General features: G+C 47.5%; 1 protein-coding gene and 1 long non-coding RNA gene across 3 annotated transcripts; one reads left to right on the top strand and one right to left on the bottom strand.

Moving 5' to 3' along the window:
- Positions 1-1,275: 1,275 nt before the first annotated feature.
- Positions 1,276-8,519, bottom strand: LOC109252037 (uncharacterized). 2 transcript variants are annotated; one of them, XR_002073821.2, is made up of 4 exons: positions 8,406-8,519; positions 2,332-2,395; positions 1,796-1,904; positions 1,276-1,525 (listed from the first exon to the last, which is right to left on the bottom strand). It is a non-coding gene; the product is annotated as an uncharacterized LOC109252037 (long non-coding RNA). The 2 variants fall into 2 exon arrangements; XR_002073820.2 differs by lacking the exon at positions 1,796-1,904.
- On the top strand, positions 8,469-22,730 carry NOL6 (nucleolar protein 6). Its single transcript, XM_019424139.2, has 26 exons — positions 8,469-8,750; positions 9,789-9,995; positions 10,081-10,197; positions 13,073-13,252; positions 13,621-13,789; positions 14,021-14,155; positions 14,240-14,403; positions 14,492-14,612; positions 14,817-14,875; positions 14,957-15,058; positions 15,262-15,377; positions 15,526-15,703; positions 15,880-16,002; positions 16,176-16,324; positions 16,475-16,550; positions 16,779-16,919; positions 17,063-17,180; positions 17,258-17,412; positions 17,516-17,679; positions 18,134-18,286; positions 18,519-18,616; positions 19,392-19,516; positions 19,639-19,728; positions 20,128-20,322; positions 20,439-20,540; positions 20,765-22,730. The coding sequence occupies exons 1-26, from the start codon at positions 8,697-8,699 to the stop codon at positions 20,912-20,914; spliced, it is 3,441 nt and encodes a 1,146-aa protein (XP_019279684.2). The 5' UTR covers positions 8,469-8,696; the 3' UTR covers positions 20,915-22,730.
- Positions 22,731-23,860: the final 1,130 nt, after the last annotated feature.

Genomic DNA, 23,860 nt, shown 5'->3' with positions numbered 1-23,860 from the left:
GGCTTTGACCTGTCAGCACAGAACCCGATGCAGGGCTTGAACTCATGAACTGCAAAATCATGACCTGAGGCGGTCAGACACCTAACTGACTGAGCCACCCAGGCGCCCCTTTAAATAGGAACTTTAAAGAAAAAAATACTAAGGCATAGCTGTATTCTGGCTACCACCCCTTCCATTTTTAAAATTTATTTATTTATTTGATGGTTTGTTTGTTTGTTTGTTTAAGAGGGAGACTCTCAAGCAGGCTCCATCCTCAACACAGAGCCAGATACAGGGCTCAATCCTACAACTCTGGGATCATGACCTGAGCCAAAATCAAGAGTCCAATGCTCAACTGACTGAACCACCCAGGCACCACCACCTCCTCCATTTTTAAAAAAGATTTTATTTTGGGGGCACCTGCATAGCTCAATTGATTAAGCATCTGACTTCAGCTCAACTTACAATCTCAGGGTTTGTGAGTTCGAGCCCTGCATTGGGTGAGCTTAAGCCCCACTCCAGGCTCCACACTTTCTCTCCCTCTCTCTCTCTGCCCCTCTCGCACTCACACTCTCTCTCTCTCTCTCAAAAATGAACATAAATAGATTTTATTTTTAAGCAATGTCTGCACCTAAAGTGGGGCTTGAACTCACAACTCCAAGATCAAGAGTTGTACACACCGCTAACTGAGTCAACCAGGCACCTTGATTTTTTAGTAGACAATTTTTTACACAGTTTTAGATTTATAGAAAAATTGAGGAGGCACTACAGAGAGTTACCATGTCCCTGGCACCCCAATTTCCCTTATTAACATCTTACATTAATATAGTACATTTATTATAACTAATAAATCGATATTGATACATTATTAACTAAAGTTTTCACTCACATTTCCTTAATTTTTACATAATGTCCATTTTCTGTTCTAAGATGCCACACTATATTTAGTTTTTATGTTTTGTTAGGCTTCCTTTGACTGTGACAGTTTTTCAGACTTTCCTTATTTTTGATTACCTTGAGGGTTTTGAAGAGTACTAATCAAGTATGTTGTATAATGTCCCTCAATTAGAATTTGTGGGTTATAGGTTTTGGGGTGGAAGATCACAGAAGTAAAATGATATTTTTTATCACATCATATCAGGGCACATAGTATCCACATGATTTATCAGTGTTGATATTGACCTCAATCACCTGGCTGAGGTAGTGTGTCAGGTCTGTCCACTGTAATGTAACCCTTTTCACCTCCTTTGTATACCATACCCTTTAAAAGGAAGTCACTTTGCACAATCCACAATGAGGAGCATTGTTTATTTATTTTTGTTGTTCTTTTTCATCAGAGATGAGATCTCAATATTTTGAAGAATCCTTCCCTAGCTCCCAACTCTACTTTCTAGGTCTTGGAACCAAATCCACTGGAAATAGGGCTCACTTCAGAGGAGGGAGAATGTCTTAGTCAATACATCCCCTTCTCCCAAAATGATGCTGTGTTGCTGGTTCTGACTTCCCTTCTTCCACCATTCAATTTAGGGACAAGAAAATTGCTGACCTGGAAACGTAGGAGATGATGTTGACACCTTTAATAACAAGGATGTGAGTAGACAAATAGGCAGAAAGTTCATCTTCAAAGCATTTCACCCACATAAACTCATCACAGTCCCACCCTGCCCCAGAAGATGGTAGATCCCTAGCCTAACCCACCAGAACATACAACTGACACAGACCAGAAGCTGCTCCCTGGCTTCAAACAAACTCACAAACTCATAGTAAATATCTACAATAACCATGGCCCTAAGGGAGGTGGCTAATAAACATATACCTGTGTAGGAAGCTTATATCCTAGTGTGTTAATGAAGTATGTACTTAAGATTCTCCATTCTTGGTCTGAAGAACTCTTATTTCCACAGAATTTCTCATGCCTTTTTATCCTAGCAGGTAAGACATTGTTTATTAGTAGTTTGCAACTGTGTCATATTCATGCCTGGATCCACAGCAACCAGCACATTGTCTGACACAAAGTAGACACTAAGTAATTGTTCTCATGGGCTTACATCCAAGGGCAGGAAAACAGCAAAAGCAAACTGAACCCCACCCTCCACCCCCATGTCTAATAGAACCTCTCAGACACATAGTAGATGCTCAATATTATAGATTCCACAAGGATGACAGGTCTTGTTTATACAAGCTCCTTTTTTATATACAAGCCACTACAATGTTTGGCATGTTGTAGGTACTCAAAACATATTTGTCAGAAGAATGAAGGGCAAAAACAGCTTCCTAGAGTTCCTGTTTTATGATGGGTAGATTGACTTGACTAGTGGTGCCCTCTGGTGGTGAAGAAAATAGGACACTTACCCTCAGTCTGTTTGGTATCACCTGGTGCTCCTCAACCTGGGCTCTTCTGAAATGATTCTTTCTTCTAAAGGGAGAAAATATAGAAATCTTGGAAGATAAATGAGAGGTAGGAGTATTTGCTTTGGAGAGGTCAATTCTTACCTTACAGAATGACTCTTTAGGAGACCAACATTTTTTAAATTCTGCATATGTTAACACATGTTAAGTCCAATAGTGTTCTTAAGGAGACACAATCTTCCTTTAATAATTATAGCTAATGTTTGCTGTGCATCAGTCTGTGACAGACTTTTTACATGTAGTTTCCTGTTTAATTCTCTCAAAAATCCATGACATCCATACTAGAACATCTATTTTCCTGAATATAATAAAAGTTAGAAAAGCTAAAAAATTTACCCAAGGTAGGGCACCTGATGGCTCAGTCGGTTAAGCGTCCAACTCTTGATTTCGGCTCAGGTCACGATCCCGTGTAACATGAGATGGAGTCCTGTGTCAAGCTCGGCACTAACAGCACAGGAGCCTGCTTAGGATTCTTTCTCTCCCTCTCTCTCTCTGCCCCCTCCCCAGCCCACGAGCTCTCTCTTTCCAAAAAAAAAAAAAAAAAAAAAAAAAAAGTGACCCAGTGAGTACATGGCAGAACCTGGAGTTGAAACTTGGTTATCCCACTTAAGCATGATTGCTCCTAACCAAAGCCCTGTAATATTCCTATTCTAATGTGCCCATAACAATCCACACATAACACATCGCCTCCAATCCTATACTGCAATTATTTGTTTACATCTTTCTCCCAGCCTCTGAGATGCTCTTAAGAGCCACTTATTCATTCAATAAATATTTATTAATTGCCTGCTATGTGACAGGCCCTATGCTAAATGATTTAATGATTTAGTTATGCCGTCATGGAGCTTACATTCTAGTGGCTGAGATTGAATCGGACAAAAATCAGTAATTACTAGACAAATAATATTGCAAGTTTTGGTGAGTACTAATGAAGGTGACTAAATTAGAGCCTAAAACTGAAAATGTTGGGGTGAATGCAATTTTATTTTTTATTTGTATTATTCTTTTGGGAGGGTGAGTGCAGGTTGGTTTTTTGTTTTTTGTTTTTTGTTTTTTGTTTTTTGTTTTTAAGATTTTATTTTTAAGTGATCTCTACACCCATGGTAGGATTCAAGAGTTGCATTGTCTACCATCACAGCCAGCCAGGCACATCAGGGGTGAATGCAATTTTAAATGGAAGCAGGGCAGGGGCAGAATAAACCTCTATGAGATTGCATTTAAATGAACACAAGAGCCAATAACCTCCATGTGCCCACCCTTTGCCCCCAATGATGGGTTATACAGAAGTTATGCTGCTGTCGGGGAGGGGGAGTCATGCAGATTTCCCCCCACCACCCCAGATGACCTGTCACAGGAAACATAGAAGCTTAGTGTACTTTTTTTTGTTTGTTTAGGAAAAAGCCCCAAATCAATAGTTTTGGGTGTTTTTGTTTGTTATTTGTTTGTTTTAATGAGTCAATAGCAATGTCCAATCTCCTAGGGCTCCCTCCACCTGCACCTGCATCTCCGCTTGCTGGTAGCAAGCAGGATACTGGGGCTGAGGCTGCAGCTCAGGGCGAAGCAGGGCCAGATGTGGCTTTCCAGCCTTGCTTGGCCTTAGGGCTGACACCTGGTTCCTGGGACAACCCATCTGGTCTCTTAAATAAAGGTCAAAGCTGGAATCTAAAAAAAAAAAAGAATTGAATAGAGGGACCAGCCTATAAACTATGAAGGCAAGAACATTACCCCAGGTTTCTGGATTGTGATCGTTATGTCTTACTTATCTCTTTATCCTTGACACTGAGCACCGGGCTTGCCATTTCTTAAGTGTCATCCAATGTAGAATGAGTGGTTGACTTATCTCTCAACTCTCTGATCTTCCTCAGGGCTTGTTAAACTTCCATGGTGCTGATTCATCTTCTCAGTCAATCCAAACTCAACTTATGCTTCAAGAGTTAGCACAGACCCATCTCCTCCAGGAAATCTTCCTTAACAATCAAAACATTCTTCAGTCAGGGGCGCCTGGGTGCCTCAGTTGGTTAAACATCTGACTCTTTGTTTCAGCTCAGGTCATGATCTCAGGTTTTCGTGAGTTTGAGCCCCACATGGGGCTCTGCGCCGGCAGCATGAAGCCTGTTGGGATTCTCTCTGCCCCCTCTTCTTTCTGCTCCTCCCCCACTTGCACTGTCTCTGTCTCTTTCAAAATAAATAAACTTTAAAAATTTTATATAAAAAAACCATTCTTCAGCCATAAAGCAGGCAATCCTACCATTTGTAACAACATTGATGATCATTAAGAGCATGATGCTGAGTGAAATAAGTCAGCAGACAGATACTGCATGATCTCACTTATATGTGGAATCTAAAAAAAGCCAAACTTATAGAAACAGAGAGTAGATTATGGTTGCCAGGGGATAGGGGTAGGGGAACTGGGGAGATATTGGTTAAAGAATACAAACTTCCAGTTACAAGAGGAATAAGTTCTGGGCACCTGCATGGCTCAGTTGGTTAAGCATCTGACTCTTGATTTTAGCTCAGGTCATGATCTCACAGTTTATGAGATTTAGCCCCAGATCAGGCTCCATGTTGGGTGTGGAGCTGCTTTGGATTCTCTCTCTCTCCCTCTCAATCTCTCCCTCTGCCCCTCCCCTATGCTCTCTCTCTTTCTCAAAATATATAAATAAACTTTTTAAAAAAGGAATAAGTTTTGTAGCAACGTGGATGGAACTGGAGAGTGTGATGCTAAGTGAAATAAGCCATACAGAGAAAGACAGATACCATATGGTTTCACTCTTATGTGGATCCTGAGAAACTTAACAGAAACCCATGGGGGAGGGGAAGGAAAAAAAAAAAAGAGGTTAGAGTGGGAGAGAGCCAAAGCATAGGAGACTGTTGAAAACTGAGAACAAACTGAGGGTTGATGGGGGGTGGGAGGGAGGGGAGGGTGGGTGATGGGTATTGAGGAGGGCACCTTTTGGGATGAGCACTGGGTGTTGTATGGAAACCAATTTGACAATAAATTTCATATATTGAAAAAAATAAATAAAAAAGGAATAAGTTCTGGAGATCTAATGTATAGCATGGTGACTATGGTAAACAATACTGTATTGTGTACTTGAAAGTCACTAAGAGAATAGATCTTATTTGTTCTTACCATAACAACAACAACAAATGGTATTTACGTGAGGTGAAGGATGTGTTAAATATAATGTTAGTTATAACATTATTGTGGTAATCATTTTGCAACATATACATATGACAAATTATCACATTGCAAAGCTTATACTTAATATTATACAACAGCTAGGGGCCTATACAACAGCTAGGGGGGCTCAGTCAGTTAAGCTTCTGACTTTGGCTCAGGTCATGATCTCATTGTTAATGGGTCTGAGCCCTGTGTTTATTTTTGAGAGACAGAGCATGAGTACAAGTGGGGGAGGGGCAGAGAGAGGGAGACAGGATCTGAAGCAGGCTCTGAGCTGACAGCAGAGAACCCTATATGGGGCTTGAATCGTGAGATAATGGCCTGAGCTAAAGTCAGACATTTAACTGACTGAGCCACACAGACACCTCTTAAAAAATCTTTTAAAAATGTAGGGGCACCTGGGTGGCTCAGTCGGTTAAGCGCCAGACTTCGGCTCAGGTCATGATCTCACAGTTCGTGAGTTTGAGCTCCACGTCGGACTCTGTACTGACAGCCTGGAGCCTGGAGCCTGCTTCGGATTCTGTGTCTCCCTCTCTCTCTGCCCCTACCCCATTCATGCTCTGTCTCTCTCTCAAAAATAAATAAACATTAAAAAAATTTTTTTAATCTTTAAAAAATGTTATACAATAGTTATATCTCAATAAAGCTGGGGAAAAAACAATCAAGACACTGAGCAAAAAGGACAGCAAGTTTGAAGGCCCAGGACAAAAAGCCAGGTAACTAGGGAAACTCCAAGTAGTTCAATATGGCTGGGGCATAAAATTTGATAGAAACAATGGTCAGAGACAAGGCTATAAAGGTTGACAGTGGTCAGATTCATTCATTCAGTAAACACTTACTGAGTATTTGCAGTGTGCTAGGCATTGGCCATGTAGACGTGGTCCTTGTTTTCATGGATTCACAGTCAAAAACAAAGAGACAACTAATAAGCAATCAAAAAATTGTAAAAAAAAAAAAAGTGCTAAAAAGAAACAAATGGGATGATGAGATAAGGAAAAACATATTTCAGATCAGATGATCAGGAAGGCCTAATTAAAGATGTGATACTTATGCTGATAACTGAAGCAGAGAAAAAGTCGAGAAAAAGTGTTCCAGGCAGAGCAAACAGCTTGGCTCAAGTCTCTGAGATGTGAAAGAACATGATATAAGTTCTTGGGGCACCTGGATGGCTCAGTCAGTTGAGCGTTTGACTTTGGCTCAGGTCATGATCTGGCAGTTTGTGAGTTCAAGCTCCATGTTGGGCTCTGTGCAGACAGCTCAGAGTCTGGAGCCTGCTTCAGATTCTGTGTCTCCCTCTCTCTGCCCTCCCCTGCTCATGCTCTCTGTCTCAAAAATAAACTTTAAAAAATTAAAAAAAAAAGAACATTAAGTTCTTTATTTTACAAGGGTAGAGTATCAAGAGAAAGGATGGCATGGCCAGTGAAGGACCATACTGATTGAGGTTTTATTAAAATTCGTATTTAATATGAATGATGAGTTTTTAAGAGGAGAGTGACATGAGAGAATGATGGTTTCAAGACACTCATTCTGGCAACTACATGGAAATGGATTGAAGAAGGACAAGACCACTCTTGTGAAAAATTCCTTTAAAAGCTATTGCATAAATTAGTCGGTACTATTAGAAGTCAGGATAGTAGTTACTCTTGAGGCATAATGACTAGATGGCAGAATGAGGGGAGATTCTAAAGGTTCAAGAAATGTTCTGCTTTTCTGGGAGCTGGTAACATGGGTATGTTTGGTTTATACATATTCAAACCTTATGTAATTAGGAAGAATTACCTTATGTAGTTCCTCCATGTATACATATGTATATACATAATCAGATGTATATATAATCATATATGTGTGATTATATATGCATGTATGGAATTATATATGCATATGTGTATATATGTAATTTTTGTGTACATTGTACATACATCTATAACTACATATACGTATACACACATATACATATATATTGAACTCAAATAAAAAGTAAAAAGCTATTGAATAAAACTGTCCTATACTCTTCAAAAATGTCATAAAAGACCAAAAAATGGAGAGCTCAGCAAATATCCCAGATTAAGAGTGAGAAAAGAAACGTGACAACCAAATTGATGCATGCTCTTACATCAGGAAATAAAATACTACTATGTAGAGGGTATTATTGGGATAATCAGCAAAATTTGAATAGTACTGATAGAGCTTAAATTTTCTGAATTTTATAACTGGACTATGATTAGTCCTTGTTCTTGGTAGATTAATGCCTAAGTATTCAGGGATGTGCACAACTAATTCTTAAGTGGTTCTGCAAAACAGTATGTAAATACCTAAAAGACAAGACAAATCCGACAAAACATTATCACTAAGTTATGATGGGTGGTAGGTGAAGAATATATGAGAGTTCATTATATTAATATTACAATTTTGGGGTAGATTTGGAAAATTTAATAATAAACTGGAGAAAGGTATTATAATCTAGGCACGAGATGATGTGACTTGGACTAAATTTGGCACTAAAGGCAGTGAAGAATGAACGAATTCAAGGTATATTTTGGAGGTGGAACTGACAAAACCGACACAACTGAGACGATGTGGTGGATGTAAAAAAAGGATAGAAACCACTGGTATAAATAAACAATTCCAAGTGCCCAAACTAGCTCCGCCCTTCCCCCTTCGACGCAAGCGGCGGAAATAAGGAAAAGCAAGCGACCGCTAAACTACAGGCAGGCTTCCGGTCTGGCGTCGCAAAGAGACCGTAAATCGGAGAACACTGTTTGGCTCCTCCCCCACGATGGGCGGTCCTGGACAGTGACAGATACCAATCGCCAGCGACTCATCGGGCACTCACCCAATGGCTCTGGAGCTGGGCGGAGTCCTGCGGCACGAGGGTAGTCCCCACGCGGTGCGGGAAGTTTACTGCTGGGTGCGGGAAGTTTCCCGTTGGGTACGGTGACTTTGCTGCAAGCCTTTGGCAGTTCTGTTGTGAGGCTTCGGTTATTCTGTGGAGGGGTTCAGCAATTCTGTGGCGGGATTTCAGCAGGTCTGTGGCGGGGGTTCAGCAATTCAGCCAGGGTGGGAAGAAGTGCTGAGCACGTGGGCTTTGAACCAAAGTGCGTGAGCAAGACCTGGACTCCGAGTGATGGGGCCGGCCCCTGCGGGAGCGAAACATCGGGCAGCTGCTGGGGACCCGGAGGTGGGTGAGCCATCTGGGAGGGAGGAATGTTCTACGTGCAAGAGGTGGCAGAGTCTGACAGCTCGCCGACGAGGGACAGGATGGCCGTCCCTTCTGGAGGAGCCTTATTCCCCCATGTTGCCAGTCTGGCGCACCGAGACAGACCCAGGGGGAACCTGGCGTTATTTGGATAGCAGCAATAAAGTTTACTGAGCTCACTCCTTCGAAAGCTCTGTGACGTCGGTCATTTCCCCGACCAGGTTCTCTTTCTTGTCATTGGATGAGATCTGACCTCTTGTGCCTAGTTCTGTGCTCGCCGCTGTAATGGAGGGCACATGGTGGTTCTTCTGGAGCCCTCCAGTAAGGCTCTCTCCAGTGTAGGACTGTGGGGTAGAGGCGGGGGCCATGGCTGTAGGGAAGAAGGTTTAGGATTCTGCAGACCAGGGTGTGCAGGGTGTGGATGCCTGCTGACAGAGTAGGCATACTACCTGTGAAACCTTGATTTCCTTCAAGTGTACATTTTCTTCTGGGATTACTGAAGATTGGATGATTTACTGAGTATATTTTCCTGAGGCAGTAGGTTTAGGTCTTTCCAGCACTGACCACTTAATGTATACTGATGTAATCTACGGTCAGGGATTGCTGGCAGGTTAGAGGTTGGCAGGATTTGGATAGAGCAAGAGTGGAGATGGCATTTGTGAATTCCCAGGACAAACCCAGCAAAAGAGGAAGATTCCTGATGCGTAGTATCTGGAAATACAAGGAGCTCAGGCATTGTTTAGGTCAGGGCTCAGTCAACTACTACCCCTTCCAGCTCCAAGCCAAGCTCCATGCTTGTGCTGTCAAATAGACAGGGAACCCTCAACTCAGGAGTTTTAAGACTAGAGCTCAGTAATGTTCTAAGTAATGATAATCCTGGGTTTTGCAGTCTGACTTCCGTTCAAAAGAGTGAACAGGAGCCTGTGAAGCATTTATCCATGTCCTATCATGGTGGCATTTTAGGCAGTGCATGCTACACACCTTTGACCTCACACTGGCTTCTCTTCTCATTGGCCACAGGTGATGGAACTAGCTCTGGAAGACACACGCCAGGAAGGAAAGAAGGAGTACTCTAAGAAGTGTACCTTGGTTGGGTCTCCAATGGAGAGTCTCCTGCAGCCAGTGAAGCTTAGCCAGGCAGAACTGTACAAGGAGCCTACCAATGAAGAGCTAAACCGCCTTCGGGAGACTGAGAGTCTGTTCCACTCTAGCTTGCTTCGTTTGCAGGTACTACTGGGTGGCTGGGGCTTGGGTTAGAGGGATGGTCCTGGAACCCTGAGGCTGAAGAACTCACCCCTATCTCTTCTTACAGGTAGAGGAGCTACTAAAGGAAGTAAGGCTGTCAGAGAAGAAGAAGGAGCGGATCGATGCTTTCCTACGGGAGGTCAACCAGCGAGTCCTGAAGGTGCCCTCAACTCCTAAGACCCAGGTAACGCAGGTAGAGTGAAGAACTGGGAAGTCCAGGAGAGGTCCTCAGTGTAGGCCTCTGAAACAAGGCCTTGCTCTTCTTCAGAGGGCGTGGGGTCCTAGGGAGCTCATTTTCACTGCCAGGAGGCTCAACTGGAAGTACAGTCAACCATGTGTTCATTTGTTCAGCAAACATTTATGTTCCTTGCATTAGCTGTGTTCTTAGGATACATCAGTGAACAAAGCAGCCCACTTTCTAGTGTTGGACTTACAGATAGTAGACAATAAACATGATGAGTAAACTGGCAATATTAGAAAATGGTAAACACTATGGAAAGAGGAGAAAGTAGGGCAAGGTAAGGGGATTGTGGGAATATCAGAGGGTGGGAATGGTTTCCAATTTTAAATAGGGTAGTTGAGGTAGGCCTCATTGAAGTGACAGTAGTCTGACGATTTGGAGGAAGTGAGTCAACCATGTAGATATCTAAGGAAGGAATAGTCAACACAAAGGTTCAAAGGCAGTAGTAAGTCTGGTATGTTCCTGGGATTAAATGAGGGGAAAATAGAAGGACACGAGTTCAAAAAGGCAATGGAGGAAGGAGGCATTTCACTCAGGGCCTCGTTACACCGAAACAAGGACTGGCTGTTGCTCTGGGTAAAAAGGAACCACTGATGGGACGTTTTTTTGGTGTAACAGTGATGTGATCTAGCTTCATTTTTAAAAAGTTGACTCAGGGGCACCTGGGTGGCTCAATCGGTTAAATGTCTGACTCTTGATTTCAGCTCAGGTTGTGATCCTGGGGTCGTGGGATCGAGCCCTGTGTTAGGCTCCATGTTGAGCATGGAGCCTGCTTAAGATTTTCTGTCTCTGTTTTCCCCTCTTCCCTGCTCACACACTCTCTAAAAAAAAGAAAAAAATATCAACAAAACTAAAAGCCTACAGAATGAGAGGAGATATCTGCAAATGACCCATCTGATAAAGGGTTAGTATCCAAAATCTATAAAGAACTTACTGAACTCAACACCCAAAAAACAAATAACCCAGCTATGAAATGGGCAGAACACATAAATAGATACTTTTCCAAAGAAGATATCCACATGGCTAACAGACACATGAAAGGATGCTCAACATCACTCATTGTCAGGGAAATACAAATCAAAACCATGATGAGATACCACCTCACACCTGTCAGAGTGGCTAAAATTAATAACACAAGAAACGACAGGTGTTGATGAAGATGTGGAAAAAGGGAAACCCTCTTGCACTGTTGGTGGGGATGCAAACTGGTGCAGCTACTCTGGAGAACAGTGTGGAGGTTCCTCACAAAACTAAAAACAGCTACCCTACCATCCAGCAATTGCACTGTTAGGTATTTATCCAAAGGATGAAAAATACAGATTCGAGGGGTACATGCACCCCAATGTTTATAGCAGCATTATCAACAATAGTCAAACTATGGAGAGAGCCTAAATGTCCATTGAATGATGAATGGATAAAAATGTGGTATACATATACAATGGGATATTACTCAGCCATCAAAAAGAATGAAACCTTGCCATTTGCAACAACGTGGATGGAGCTAGAATGTAGTATGCTAAGTGAGATAAGGCAAACAGAGAGGTAAATACCATATGATTTCATTCATAGGTGGAATTTAAGAAATAAAACAGGTGTTGGGCACCTGGGTGACTTAGTCGGGTAAGCATCCAGCTTCAGCTCAGGTCATGATGTCACGGTTCATGAGTTCGAGCCCTGCATCGGGCTCTGTGCAGACGGTTCAGAGCCTGGAGCCTGCTTTGGATTCTGTGTCTCCCAATCTCTCTCTGCGCCTCCCCTGCTTGTGCTCTGTCTCTTTGTCTTTCAAGAATAAATAAAATGTTTAAAAAAATTTTTTTTAATAAAAAAAGAAATAAAAAAGCTGAACATATGAGAATGGCAGGGGTGGGGGGAGGAAGAGAAGGAAACAAACCACAAAAGACGCTTAATGATAGAGAACAAACTGAGGGCTGATGGAGGGACGTGGGTGGGGGATAGGCTAGATGGGTGATGGGTATTAAGGAGGGCACTTGTGATGAGCACTGAGTGTTGTAAGTGATGAATCACTGAATTCTCCTAAAACCAATATTGCACTGTATGTCAACTAACTAAAATTTAAGTTAAAAAAAAAGTAATAAATTTTTTTTAATTCTTCATTTTAATTTCTAATACGGTAAGTATAGATATAACTCACGTAAAAAGAGCTCTTTGAGGGTCCTTGATAATTTTTAAGAATGTAATTCACTCAGGCTGTTGTGTTAAAGGTAGAAGGGAAGGGGATAAAGATAAAATCAGGGAGACTAGCTAGAAACCTATTATGCGGTGATCCACTGGAAAATGGTGGCATCTCAGATTAGGATAGAGAAGTAGAGGTGGTTAGTGTCTGGATGCTCTTAAAAGTGAAATGGATGTTTTTAAGAGATGAGTTCAGGTGATTTAAATGTTTTGGGCTTGAGCAACTAGAATGAAGTTGCCTTAATGGAGAGGATGTGTTTACAGAAAGACTGGGAGTTTGACTTCAAATGTATTGATGTGTTTATTTTTGTTTTTATTTTCTTAAAATTTATTTATTTATTTTGAGAAAGAGCATGCATGCACAAGTTGATGAGGGGCAGAGAGAGAGAGTGAGAGAGAATCCCAAGCAGGTTCCATGCCCTCAGCACAGAGCCTGATGTGGGGCTCAAACTCATGAACCACGAGATCATGACCTAGCCAAAATCAAGAGTTGGATACTTAACCTACTTAGCCATCTAGGCGCCCCTCAAATGTGCTATGTTTAATTTGAGACGTCTACTAGACACCAAGGGGACATGTCAGGGAGGCAGTCAAATAATATGTATCACTGTCTCTGTCCCCACAGCTGACTGACCAGACCTGGCTCCCAGCTGGGGTTCGAGTACCCCTCCACCAAGTGCCCTATACTGTGAAGGGCTCTTTCTGCTTCCTGCCTCCAGCCCAGGTCACTGTTGTGGGCAGCTACCTTCTGGGTACCTGCGTCCGGCCGGACATTAATGTGGATATGGCAGTGACCATGCCCAAGGTGAGGTCTAGAGTTTGGGGAATGGAGAGACTGCTGCTTCACCACCTACAAATTCTTGGGTCTTTCTTTCCCACCTGCCACTTGCCAGGGGATTGAAATCTGAACTCGAAATCAAAAGAGCAGATCACTGCTGTCATCTTGAGGGCAGCTTAAATGTGCCTTTGGGCCAGTTGCTGCCCTTTGGAACTTTGCCTTCGTCATCTGAGAACTAGATATGGTGGTGTTGTCCCTGGTTCATGCACTCTGGCCAGCAAAACTCCCTGAGGTTTCTAAACTGTGACTCACCTTGGCTTCATCTTGGCCTCCAAGCTCTCTAACAAAAAGCATTTAAGTGCCTGGGCATGTCTCTCTTTTCTGACCCTCTCCAGGAGCTCCTACAGGACAAGGATGGGTTGAACCAGCGCTACTTCCGCAAGCGTGCTCTCTACCTGGCCCAGTTAGCTCACCACCTGGGCCAAGACCCCTTCTTTGGCAGTGTTCGCTTCTCCTACACCAATGGCTGCCACCTGAAACCCTCGCTGCTACTTCGGCCACATGGTGGGAGGCACATACTGGGCTGAAGGCACAGTATGGAGTGACAGATTCAGTGGTGGGGGGGGCATGGGGCCTCAAGTCCAAGGTGAGAGGCTTAGGCCTCAGGTTTGAGGGGGAAGGTACAAAGACCTCAGATTCTGAAGTGGGAGGGCATGGTACCCGGTACCCTCAGGTAGGAGGAGGGTGGCACAGAGACCCACCTGGAAGGATCTCAGCACTCCCTGTCTCCCCCAGGGAAGGATGAGCGCCTGGTCACTGTACGTCTGCATCCATGCCCTCCACCTGACTTCTTCCGCCCGTGCCGCCTGCTGCCATCTAAGAACAATGTGCGCTCTGCCTGGTACCGAGGGCAGAGTCCCCCAGGGGATGGTGAGCAGGCACTTGTGCCAAGGTGGAGCTGAAGGGAAGAGTGTTGTGGGGATTTCTCTTCTCATGGCTTCCCCTCCCCCACAGGTAGCCCAGAGCCTCCCACCCCCCACTATAATACATGGGTTCTGCAGGACATGGCCCTTGAGTCTCACGTGCAGCTGCTGTCAACTGTGCTGGGCTCAGCCTTGGGGCTGAAGGATGGCGTGGCACTTCTGAAGGTCTGGCTGCGGCAGCGGGAACTGGACAAGGTTAGTTGGGAGTGGCCCAGCTTCCCTGCCTCACTGAGTGGCGGGTTGGCTCTGAGCTTGGGCCTCTCTGTCTCCATCTCTTTTTCAGGGCCTGGGAGGGTTCAGTGGGTTCCTTGTCTCCATGCTGGTTGCCTTCCTTGTGTCCACACGCAAGATCCACACCACCATGAGTGGCTACCAGGTCCTGAGAAGCGTCTTGCAGTTTCTGGGTAAGGTGGCTAGACTCAGAAAGGCCAAGGGTTCTACTCATCCTGTGAATCCTCTCATTCTATCAAGGGTCATTCAGTTTCTTAACATAAGACAGAAGAGCAAACTGAATTCTGGAGGCAGGGAGGAGGGAGAGTGTCATTAGTGCTGGGTCCCCAGGGAGGAGGATACCTTCTGACACACCCATCTTCTCTGGCTCACTTCAGCCACCACAGATTTGACAGTCAATGGGATCAGCTTATGTCTCAGCTCAGATCCTTCCTTGGTGAGTGGGGCAGGGCTGGGGCTGGGCAAGGAGGCCTGAAGGTAAGGCCTCAACCCTGACTGGCTTTTTTATGCCTCCAAGCCGGCCCTGGCTGACTTCCATCAGGCCTTCTCTGTTGTCTTCCTGGACTCCTCAGGCTGTCTCAACCTCTGTGCTGATGTCACTGCCTCTACTTACCACCAGGTACCAATGGTTCCCCATTCCTGGATTCCCCAGGTGTCCCAGTCCAGACTGTGTCCCTTCTACCAGTACCAGAACCCCAGAAACTCTTCTCCAAAGAGCTTAGGTCAGGCATGTCTCTTGGTCTGAGCCCTCAGGTCACTGAAGGGAGGGGTATAGTGGTGATAATCTCACATGTGAGTTCCCTGCTTACCCTGTGGCCCCAGGTACAGCATGAGGCACGGCTGTCTATGGCATTGCTGGACAGCAGAGCTGATGATGGATTCCAATTTTTGCTGATGACTCCCAAACCCATGATCCGGGCTTTTGACCACGTCTTGCAGTAAGTTTATGGCTGACAAGCTATGTCAGTGTGTTCTTTTTCCCTGGAGCTACAGTGGTGGGGCAGAGGTGCTCAGATGTTCCTGGTTTTGGGGAGGGGGTGGTACTTGGGGTCAGCAGTACCTCATTCTGTCTCTTTGTCCCTCTAGTCTCCATCCACTGAGTCGCCTGCAGGCAGCATGTCACCGGCTAAAGCTGTGGCCAGAGCTGCAGGATCTTGGTGGGGACTATGTTTCAGCTGCTTTGGGCTCACTGACCACCCTCCTGGAGCAGGGTCTGGGGTCCCGCCTTCACCTGCTGGCCCACTCTCGGCCCCCAGTGTTAGAGGTGAGGTGCTGTGGGGTAGGGAGTTTGTGGGTTTAAGGAGGACTAGATCTAGGGTCTCAGGGAATACAAAAGACACACCATCCCTCTAGCTAGATCTTTCTACCTAGTTGGAAACTGGATTTCCAGGTCAAGCTGGGGCATTCTTGGCTTGAACTCAGCCTTTTTACACCCTATAGTGGGACATTAGCCAGGATCCACCGAAGCACAGAGACTCTGGGACCCTGACCCTAGGATTGCTCCTCCGGCCTGAGGGGCTGACCAGTGTCCTTGAGTTGGGTCCGGAAGCCAACCAGCCCGAGGTGAGGAGCTCTGGGGTCTGGGGGGTGATTTGGCTCTGTCTTGGGAACTCCGGGCCGTGCACTGGCAGGAGTAGGGTGGATCATCCTCATGCCACCTGGATTGAGTCCTGTTGGGGATTTCTGATAAAGCCCATCTTTGTTGATTTCTTCCACCACCCATTGCCTTTCCTCAGGCTGCTGACTTCCGCCAGTTCTGGGGATTTCGCTCAGAGCTTCGGCGTTTCCAGGATGGAGCCATTCGGGAAGCTGTGGTTTGGGAGGCAGCCTCTATGGCCCAGAAGCGCCTTATTCCCCACCAGGTGGTCACCCATCTCTTGGCACTGTGAGTGTTAGCATCTGGATGCTGGGAAGCACCGGTGGGTTGGGGAGCCTTTTAGGAGGGTCTGGCCCAGGCTTTGGGCTGAGCAGCGAATGTCCAGCAGCATTCTCCATATTCCTCAGTGCCCACACTGAGTCTCTGCCCCTTTCCCAGCCATGCCGACATCCCAGATACCTGTGTCCACTATGTGGGGGGCCTTCTGGACGCGTTGATCCAAAGCCCGAAAGAGGTAAGGGTCATGGGTCAGGGCTAAGGGTTAAGGCTAGGGGTTGCAGAGTAGCTTGTGTGGCCAGCTTAGGTAGGGGATGGAGAGCACACCTCAGCCGGGCTGCACTTCTCATAGTGTCCAGCAGAGGGGGTGCTGGCTCTGCAGCAGCCCGAGCTGTGGCAATATCCTGGGTGGTGGTGGGGTTCTGTAGGGTCCTGGCCTCCTGACTGACTGTGTTCTCCCTCTCAGACCTCCAGCACAGGTGAGGAAGCCCTGGCAGCAGCAGTGCGTTGCTACGATGACCTCAGCCGCCTCCTGTGGGGGCTAGAAGGTCTCCCGTTGACTGTGTCTGCTGTGCAGGGAGCTCATCCAGTACTGCGCTACACTGAGGTGAGGTGGAAGGTGGCAGGAAGCCTTTTCTGCTTAGTGATTCCTTGTCTCTACCCCATTCCTCCAGTATTCCCCTTTCCGACTCCTGACTGTGTTCACTTTCTCAGTCCTGAGCCCCTACCTCAGCCCTGCATCTTCCATAGGTGTTCCCACCAACCCCAGTCTGGCCAGCCTACTCCTTCTACGATCACTTGCGAGAGCAGGCCTCGCTGTTGCCTCGGCCTGACAAGCCCTGTCCAGCCTATGTGGAGCCCATGACTGGTGAGGATCCTCTTGGGAGGGGTTGAGAGAAATTGTTCCCACTCCATGCTGCAGTCTTGAACCTCTTTTCTTCCTAGTGGTATGTCATCTGGAGGGCAGTGGTCAGTGGCCACAGGATGCTGAGGCCATACGCCGGGTCCGAGCTGCCTTCCAGCTGCGCCTGGCAGAGCTGCTGACCCAACAGCATGGGCTACAGTGTCGTGCCACAGCCATGCACACTGATGTCCTCAAGGTTAGACTGGTGTAGGGTAGGGATTCCCCAGAGAGGGAGGGCACAGGGTGTTAGGGTGTCCCATGCTGACACGTGTCTCCCATCCCATACCCTCTTTGAACAGGATGGGTTTGTGTTCCGGATTCGTGTGGCCTATCAGCGGGAGCCCCAGATCCTGAGGGAAATGCGGAGCCCTGAGGGGATGATCTCATTGAGGGACACGCCTGCCTCCCTCCGCCTTGAGAGGGACACAAGGCAGTTGCCCCTGCTCACCAGTGCCTTGCATGGGTATGGCCACCTGCATAGGTTCTTCTGTCTGTAGATCCTTGCCTGTTTCTATTCTGCTCTCCTGGCCACCTGTCTCTCTGGGAGGCCACCTGGTATAAATTTATACCATGGTTTATGTATTCATTTTTTAGAGAGAGGAAGAGAGAGAGAATCCCAAGCAGGCTCTGTGCTGTCAGCACAGAACTTGACGTGGGGCTCAATTTCACAGAACCATGAGATCATGACCAGAGCCGAAGTCAAGAGCCAGACACTTAACCGACTGCACCGCCCAGGCGCCCCTGAAATGGGAATTTTATAGGACTGATCTGTTGGGGTGTTAGTTAGGGGGATGTGAGATTCTGTACAGAGGGCAACTTTGGGTAAAGGTTGAATAAATAGTGGTGGTAGAGCAGAAATACTCTTCTTGGGCCCTGAGTGCCTGAGTCTCATTGCCACTTCCCTCTTCCCCCCACAGACTCCAGCAGCAGCACCCAGCCTTCTCAGGTGTGGCACGGCTGGCCAAGCGGTGGGTGCGCGCCCAGCTTCTGGGTGAGGGGCTCACCGATGAGAGCCTGGACCTGGTGGTTGCTGCTCTTTTCTTGCACCCTGAGCCCTTCACCCCTCCCAGGTGATTCCGAACTCCATCTTTTCTCTAGCCAGAAAGTTCCCCTTGGGGCCAGTTGTCCCTTAGGCTGTACCTTCAGTCCAAATGGGAAAGGGTAGCTAAAAAAAGTGACAGAAGAGGTTCTAAGACACCTCCCACCCCCATCCATGCTGGGGGGTCTAGATTGTCTAGGCCGTGGGGAAAGCCCTGGGATGTGTGGTTGGGCCCAGACCCTTTACTCATTCCTTCTTCTCAGCTCCCCCCAGGTGGGCTTCCTTCGGTTCCTTTTGTTGATATCAACCTTTGATTGGAAGAACAACCCCCTTATTGTCAACCTCAACAATGAGCTCACTGGTAAGTGGTAGGACTGGGGTCAGACTCCTGCAAGAAAAAACCTTTGTGGATTGCAGAGCAATAGGGCACACAAGGGTTTTCCACGCCAGTTTATTAGATAGGGCTTTTTTCGTGGCTTCTCCTTCCCAGATATCTGTGCCTGGCCCTGATGCCTTGGGGTGGGGAGTTACTAGGAGGAAGAGGCCCAGTCAAGGCTTTAGGGAGCTCTAAGGCTATAGAGCTATGGTTTGTTCCTATGATGCTCAGAAACAGAATGGACCGGGGTGGTAAACAAGCTACCTGGAGGGGGCTGTGAAGGGGAAAGGAGAGTAGAAGGGGGACCCTGAACACTAAGTGAGAAGTCTTGTGGGGATCAGGGCAGGGCCCAGGTTAGAATAGATGTCCAGACTTCTTGGTGAGTGGGGGTGATGATTTTCAGCTGTAACATGAGGAGTTCCTGGTCCAAGCAGAGAGGAGGGTGTCAGCTTCCTAATTCCCCAGGTGTGTGGGAGCATAGGGTGGGAAGGGGGTCAGGGGCAGGCCTCAGCTTGTGTCGGCCCGGAAACTAGAATGGGGTGCCAGGCAGTGGAAAATTCTGCCTTTGGGCTGAGGCTGAGAGTTTAACGCCCCACCCAATTGAGGCAAACATGGTGTCCTTTACATTGCCTTTGTCCTTTGGGGGAGGGGCACTGGAAAATCCCTGTGATGGGCAGCTGTTGGGTGTACAGTAGGAAGATCTGGGGTAGTAGAGCTGGGGAAGGGGGCAGGCTGACCCAGGACCCCCTCTTGTTCACAGTGGAAGAGCAGGTGGAGATCCGCAGTGGCTTCCTGGCAGCTCGAAGACAACTCCCAGTCATGGTCATCCTTACCCCCCAGGATCGTAAAAACTCTGTATGGACACAGGATGGACCATCACCCCAGGTTCAATCCCATCCTTACCTCTAAATTTGTGGTCTTCTCCCCCAAGGAGAAAGCAGGCCGCGCATGAGCTAAGAAAGACCCACACTCAGGTTTGATGTATTTGATTGTGTGTATCCCCTCAGATCCTACAGCAGCTTGTGGTCCTGGCAGCCGAGGCCTTGCCTGTCCTAGAGAAGCAGCTAATGGATCCCCGGGGGCCTGGGGACATCAGGGTAAGCCCTTGACCAAGAGTGACTCGGGTTCTAGGGATTCTGTCTTTGAACATTGGGAATCTGAAGCTATAGGGGCTCTCACAGGATGCTCAGCCCTCTTGTTTGGCAAGACTGAATCCACAGAAGGCATTGATACTGCCCATGGTGCCTGGCAGTGGTGGAACCTGCAGGAGAACCAGGTCCCTGGCTCTATCCAGGCTTCACACTTGTAGCCTGTGCTCCTCCTGACAGATTGAAGCTGGCTGACACCAGCTGGGGCTTGATGTTCCCACCTTCAGATGAACATTTGGGCCCCTAATGGGGGGTCAGACAAAAGGGAAGGAGGGAACCAAGGTGGGCATGTGGAAGGCTTTGTGGTCCAGCTCCCAACTCCCAGTGGGCACTACGGTACTCCCTCAGACAGTGTTCCGGCCACCCTTGGATATGTATGACGTGTTGATCCGCCTGTCTCCCCGCCACATCCCCCGGCACCGCCAAGCCGTGGACTTACCAGCTGCCTCCTTCTGCCGTGGCCTGCTCAATGAGCCAGGGCCCTCGTCCTTGATGCCTGTGCTAGGCTACGATCCTCCTCAGCTTTATCTGGCACAGCTCAGGGTAGGTCCTAAAGGGCTGACTAAACCTGGGGAGGGGGCTTCCAGGTGAAGCTGGGGCCATGGAGGTGACTCTCAGATGTCTATGTGTAATATTATCTATGTCCTGCCCTTTCCTAGGAGGCCTTTGGGGACCTGGCCCTTTTCTTTTATGACCAGCATGGTGGAGAGGTGATTGGTGTTCTCTGGAAGCCCACCAGCTTCCAGCCCCAGCCCTTCAAGGTGTGCTGGCTGATGATAAGTGTTGTTCCCAAGTGTGTTCATGTGGTTCCATGTGGGCATGCATGTCTGTATGTGGCATGCTCCCTGACTGCATGGGTCAGGTGTGAAGCATGTGTCTTGTGTGTCGATCTATACTACTGCTACTGCTCCCCACCCCCACCCGGCTTGGTGTCTCTGGGTGTGCCTCTGTGACACCTCAGTCCATATTTCTCTGGTTCCCCTAGGCGTCCAACACAAAGGGGCACATGGTGGTGTCTCAAAGTGGGGAGCTGGTGATGGTGCCCAATGTAGAAGCGATCCTGGAGGACTTTGCCATCCTGGGTGAAGGCCTGGTACAGGCTGTGGAGGCCCGAAGTGAGAGGTGGACTGTGTGATCTCCACCCCAGGAGCAAGCTGTAGGTGTACAGCCGGACTTCAGACCTCTGGAGCAAGATGTCAATGGCATGATCTCCATCCTCGTTGCGTACGGATCTTCCATGGAGTACCTGCTGGCCTAAACACACTGAGATGTTCCCCTAGAAAAGCCCTGCCCCAAATTTCTGTCTGATGCCTCAGCATCAGAGCAGGGGCCTGGTTTCTTACAGAGTCCCCTGGGCCTGTCTGAACTTCCAGAAGAGGAGGGCAAGCCAGCTCAGCAAACTGAATGAACCCAGGAGATCCATCCACCTGTCAGCCTTAGTCTGGGCTTTTTTTTTTTTTTTTCCTTCCTAGGATGTTTCCAGAAGTGTGGAGAGGAGGACATTTGCCCAAGGCTGAGGTTGTCTCCCCTTCCCATTGCCAGGATGTGTGCCTACACCTTAGTATGCCCTTCAGGGCAGTGTCAGGCCTTTAAATGGGGTCCAGAGAAGGTATGGCACTTCTTGAGGGTCACAGAATATCTGCACTGAGCAGTGGGAAAGGGGCTCTGTGTGTATGAATAGAGCCCATTGAAGGGACACGGGTCTCTCCTGTGTGGGTGCTGTTACTTTCCAGGGTACACCATGGGAAAGCACAGAGGACAGGAGGGGCTGGGTACCCAATGAACCAGAGAAGGGGTGAGGGGGACAGATGGTCCCCTAGTCCGGGAGAGCTGCAGAAAGCACTCAGCGTTGCCCTGGCTGCTCAGTGTCTCAGTCCCCCGGCTCCATGGCATCTGCCCATTCATGTCACACACTGTCCCCACTGCATCCCTGCAGTAAGGGTGCGGGGGGAACAAGCCCCAAGTCCTGCTCTCCAGGAGCTCTCAGTGCCAGGGTGGGGGGCGGTGCTGCCTCCTTTCACCCCGGTCCACACCCCACTTGCAGCAGCCTCTCCCTTCTCCGTCTCCCCTAATCCTGGCTGTTTTTCCAGACTCAGCTCGAATAGTGCTTCCTCCTCCAACCCTTCCCTCGCCCCCAGCCTGAGGTGCTCTTTCTCTCGTCTGAAACATGAGAGCAATTACTGTCTGTTCAGTTTACTTCGTAGTTGCATACAGGGCGTGAACTCTTCTGTTGTTTTAAACTCTGATTTAAAATTAAGTCACTTAATTTCCCCATGTTCCTGGCTTTTCTGCCATTTTCACATAGTTTTAACATTGTCTCCTAGAAGTAAACTCTCTGGGGGCAGGTAACATGTTTGAACAGATTTCTTGGCACCTTCGTGGTACCCAGGACAATGCTCAAGTAGGATGCAGGTGTGTGCAGAAGGGGCATCTAGGCCAGGCAGATGGAGAGCAAGCAGGCCCACCAAAATGCTTTAAGGACAAGGGAATCATAATTTGTAATCTCTGCCTAGAATGAGTGTGGAGGTGACAATGAGTTACACCCTGAGAATTAAGATGCAGCTGACATTTTGAGTGCCTGGTAAATGCTGGGCACTCCGTTATTTTACATGTCTTATGTGCAGGAACGTGATCATGCAACAATACCAGCCCTGTGAAGTATGTGCTTTTAGTTATCCTCATTTTCTGAAAGGTTCAGCAGCAGGCATGGGCCTGTTTGTGAAGAGATTGATGCCTGGCTATCAGGGTTCATCCTCAAGATGATAAGGGATGCCTGGGTGGCTCAGTTGGTTGAGTGTCTGACTTCAGCTCAGGTCATGATCTCATGGTTCATGAGTTTGAGCCCTGCGTTGGGCTCTGTGCTGAAAGCTCAGAACCTGGAGCCTGTCTCAGATTCTGTGTCTCCCTCTCCCTTTGTTCTTCCCCCACTTGCTCTCTCTCTCTCTCAAAAATAAATAAAGATAAAAAAAAAAAAAAAAAAACGATAAGCCACATATGGGAGCCCTGATCTTGAATTTTGTCCCAAGTCTGTTAGTCTTTGTGAACCTGTACCGGTCCCTACCTGTCACCATCATGAGATTAGATGTTGGCATGTCATAGAGAATACATTGATGGGCTATGTGAGCTGTGCTCTTGATTCATGAACTCCAGGCAGAGGTGTACAAGACTTTGGGGAAAGAAATGCAGTTCCAGCCCTCATGGACCTTGGTTCTGTGGTGTTGCCTGGTTCCTCTTCACTTATTTTCTCCACAGTCCCTCTGTAGGCTCTGGGGAAGGATGGTGCTGGCCTGTTTCAAACCATCCTGTTTCCATCCGTGGGTCGGCTTCAGTCCTGTAGCTTCTGGCCTTTTCACAAACCCAGTTCTAGATTATCCTGGTGAAGGAGGGAACAGAATCTGCCCCCGGGCAAAACTGCAGCAGGTGGCTCCAAGAGGTGCAGACGCCAGTCCCCACTTGGAAAATGAGCCCTGGCCTTGCTACCTCCATGTTTCCTTGGGCAAATCACTTCCCTTGATGGGCTCAGCTTCACCACCTGTAAAATGGGCATGGTAATGGCTTTGTCAGGGGCACAATGAGGCAAGGGAAGATGGCAGATAACAACCCAAGGAGCTGTACCACCTTTCTGCACTCCCTGCTCAGCACTGTGGAGAAAGCAGGCAGCCCAGGCTCCATCACTCTGTAGCTCCAACCTCACAGTCCATCACACTGTAGCTCCAACCTGTTTCCTCCAATCTCTAGGAAGTGGGTGAAGAGGCTGGTGTGGTCTAAGATGACCATGGTGGCATGAGGAGCTGGAACTTCATTGGAAGGGAAGGAGAGAAGACTAGGAACTCCTGTGTGAGCAAGGCTGGGCAGGATGTAGGTTATACATCCCCGTGGGTGTGTCTGCCTCTGGGGGGTTCTGCATTTACGTCTGCAGGTGGACATGATGGGGTAGGAGTCTGATGTATGGAGTGATTTGTCTGCTCTGTGTGTTGGGGGGCATGGACATGTCTGTATGCACTAGTCTGTGTGCAGGTTTTGTCTCCAGCTCAGAGTTACTGTAAAAGGGGAACTCTCTTTTTTTGAAGAGTAGGTCAGG

The sequence above is a fragment of the Panthera pardus genome, unplaced genomic scaffold, assembly GCF_024362965.1.
Source record: "Panthera pardus isolate Hobbes unplaced genomic scaffold, ASM2436296v1 HiC_scaffold_20, whole genome shotgun sequence".
Taxonomy (NCBI): Eukaryota; Metazoa; Chordata; class Mammalia; order Carnivora; family Felidae; genus Panthera; species Panthera pardus.
Note: the sequence above shows the minus strand (reverse complement) of the source record. Positions and strands in the feature narration are given on the sequence as shown.

What these genes read in the sequence shown, in the direction of transcription:
- NOL6 (XM_019424139.2), top strand. Translation starts at nt 8,697, where the DNA reads ATGGGGCCGGCCCCTGCGGGAGCGAAACATCGGGCAGCTGCTGGGGAC. An exon ending in GCAGAGTCCCCCAGGGGATG is followed by an intron (nt 14,156 to 14,239) that starts GTGAGCAGGCAC and finishes CCTCCCCCACAG; the next exon opens with GTAGCCCAGAGCCTCCCACC. An exon ending in AAGCGTCTTGCAGTTTCTGG is followed by an intron (nt 14,613 to 14,816) that starts GTAAGGTGGCTA and finishes GGCTCACTTCAG; the next exon opens with CCACCACAGATTTGACAGTC.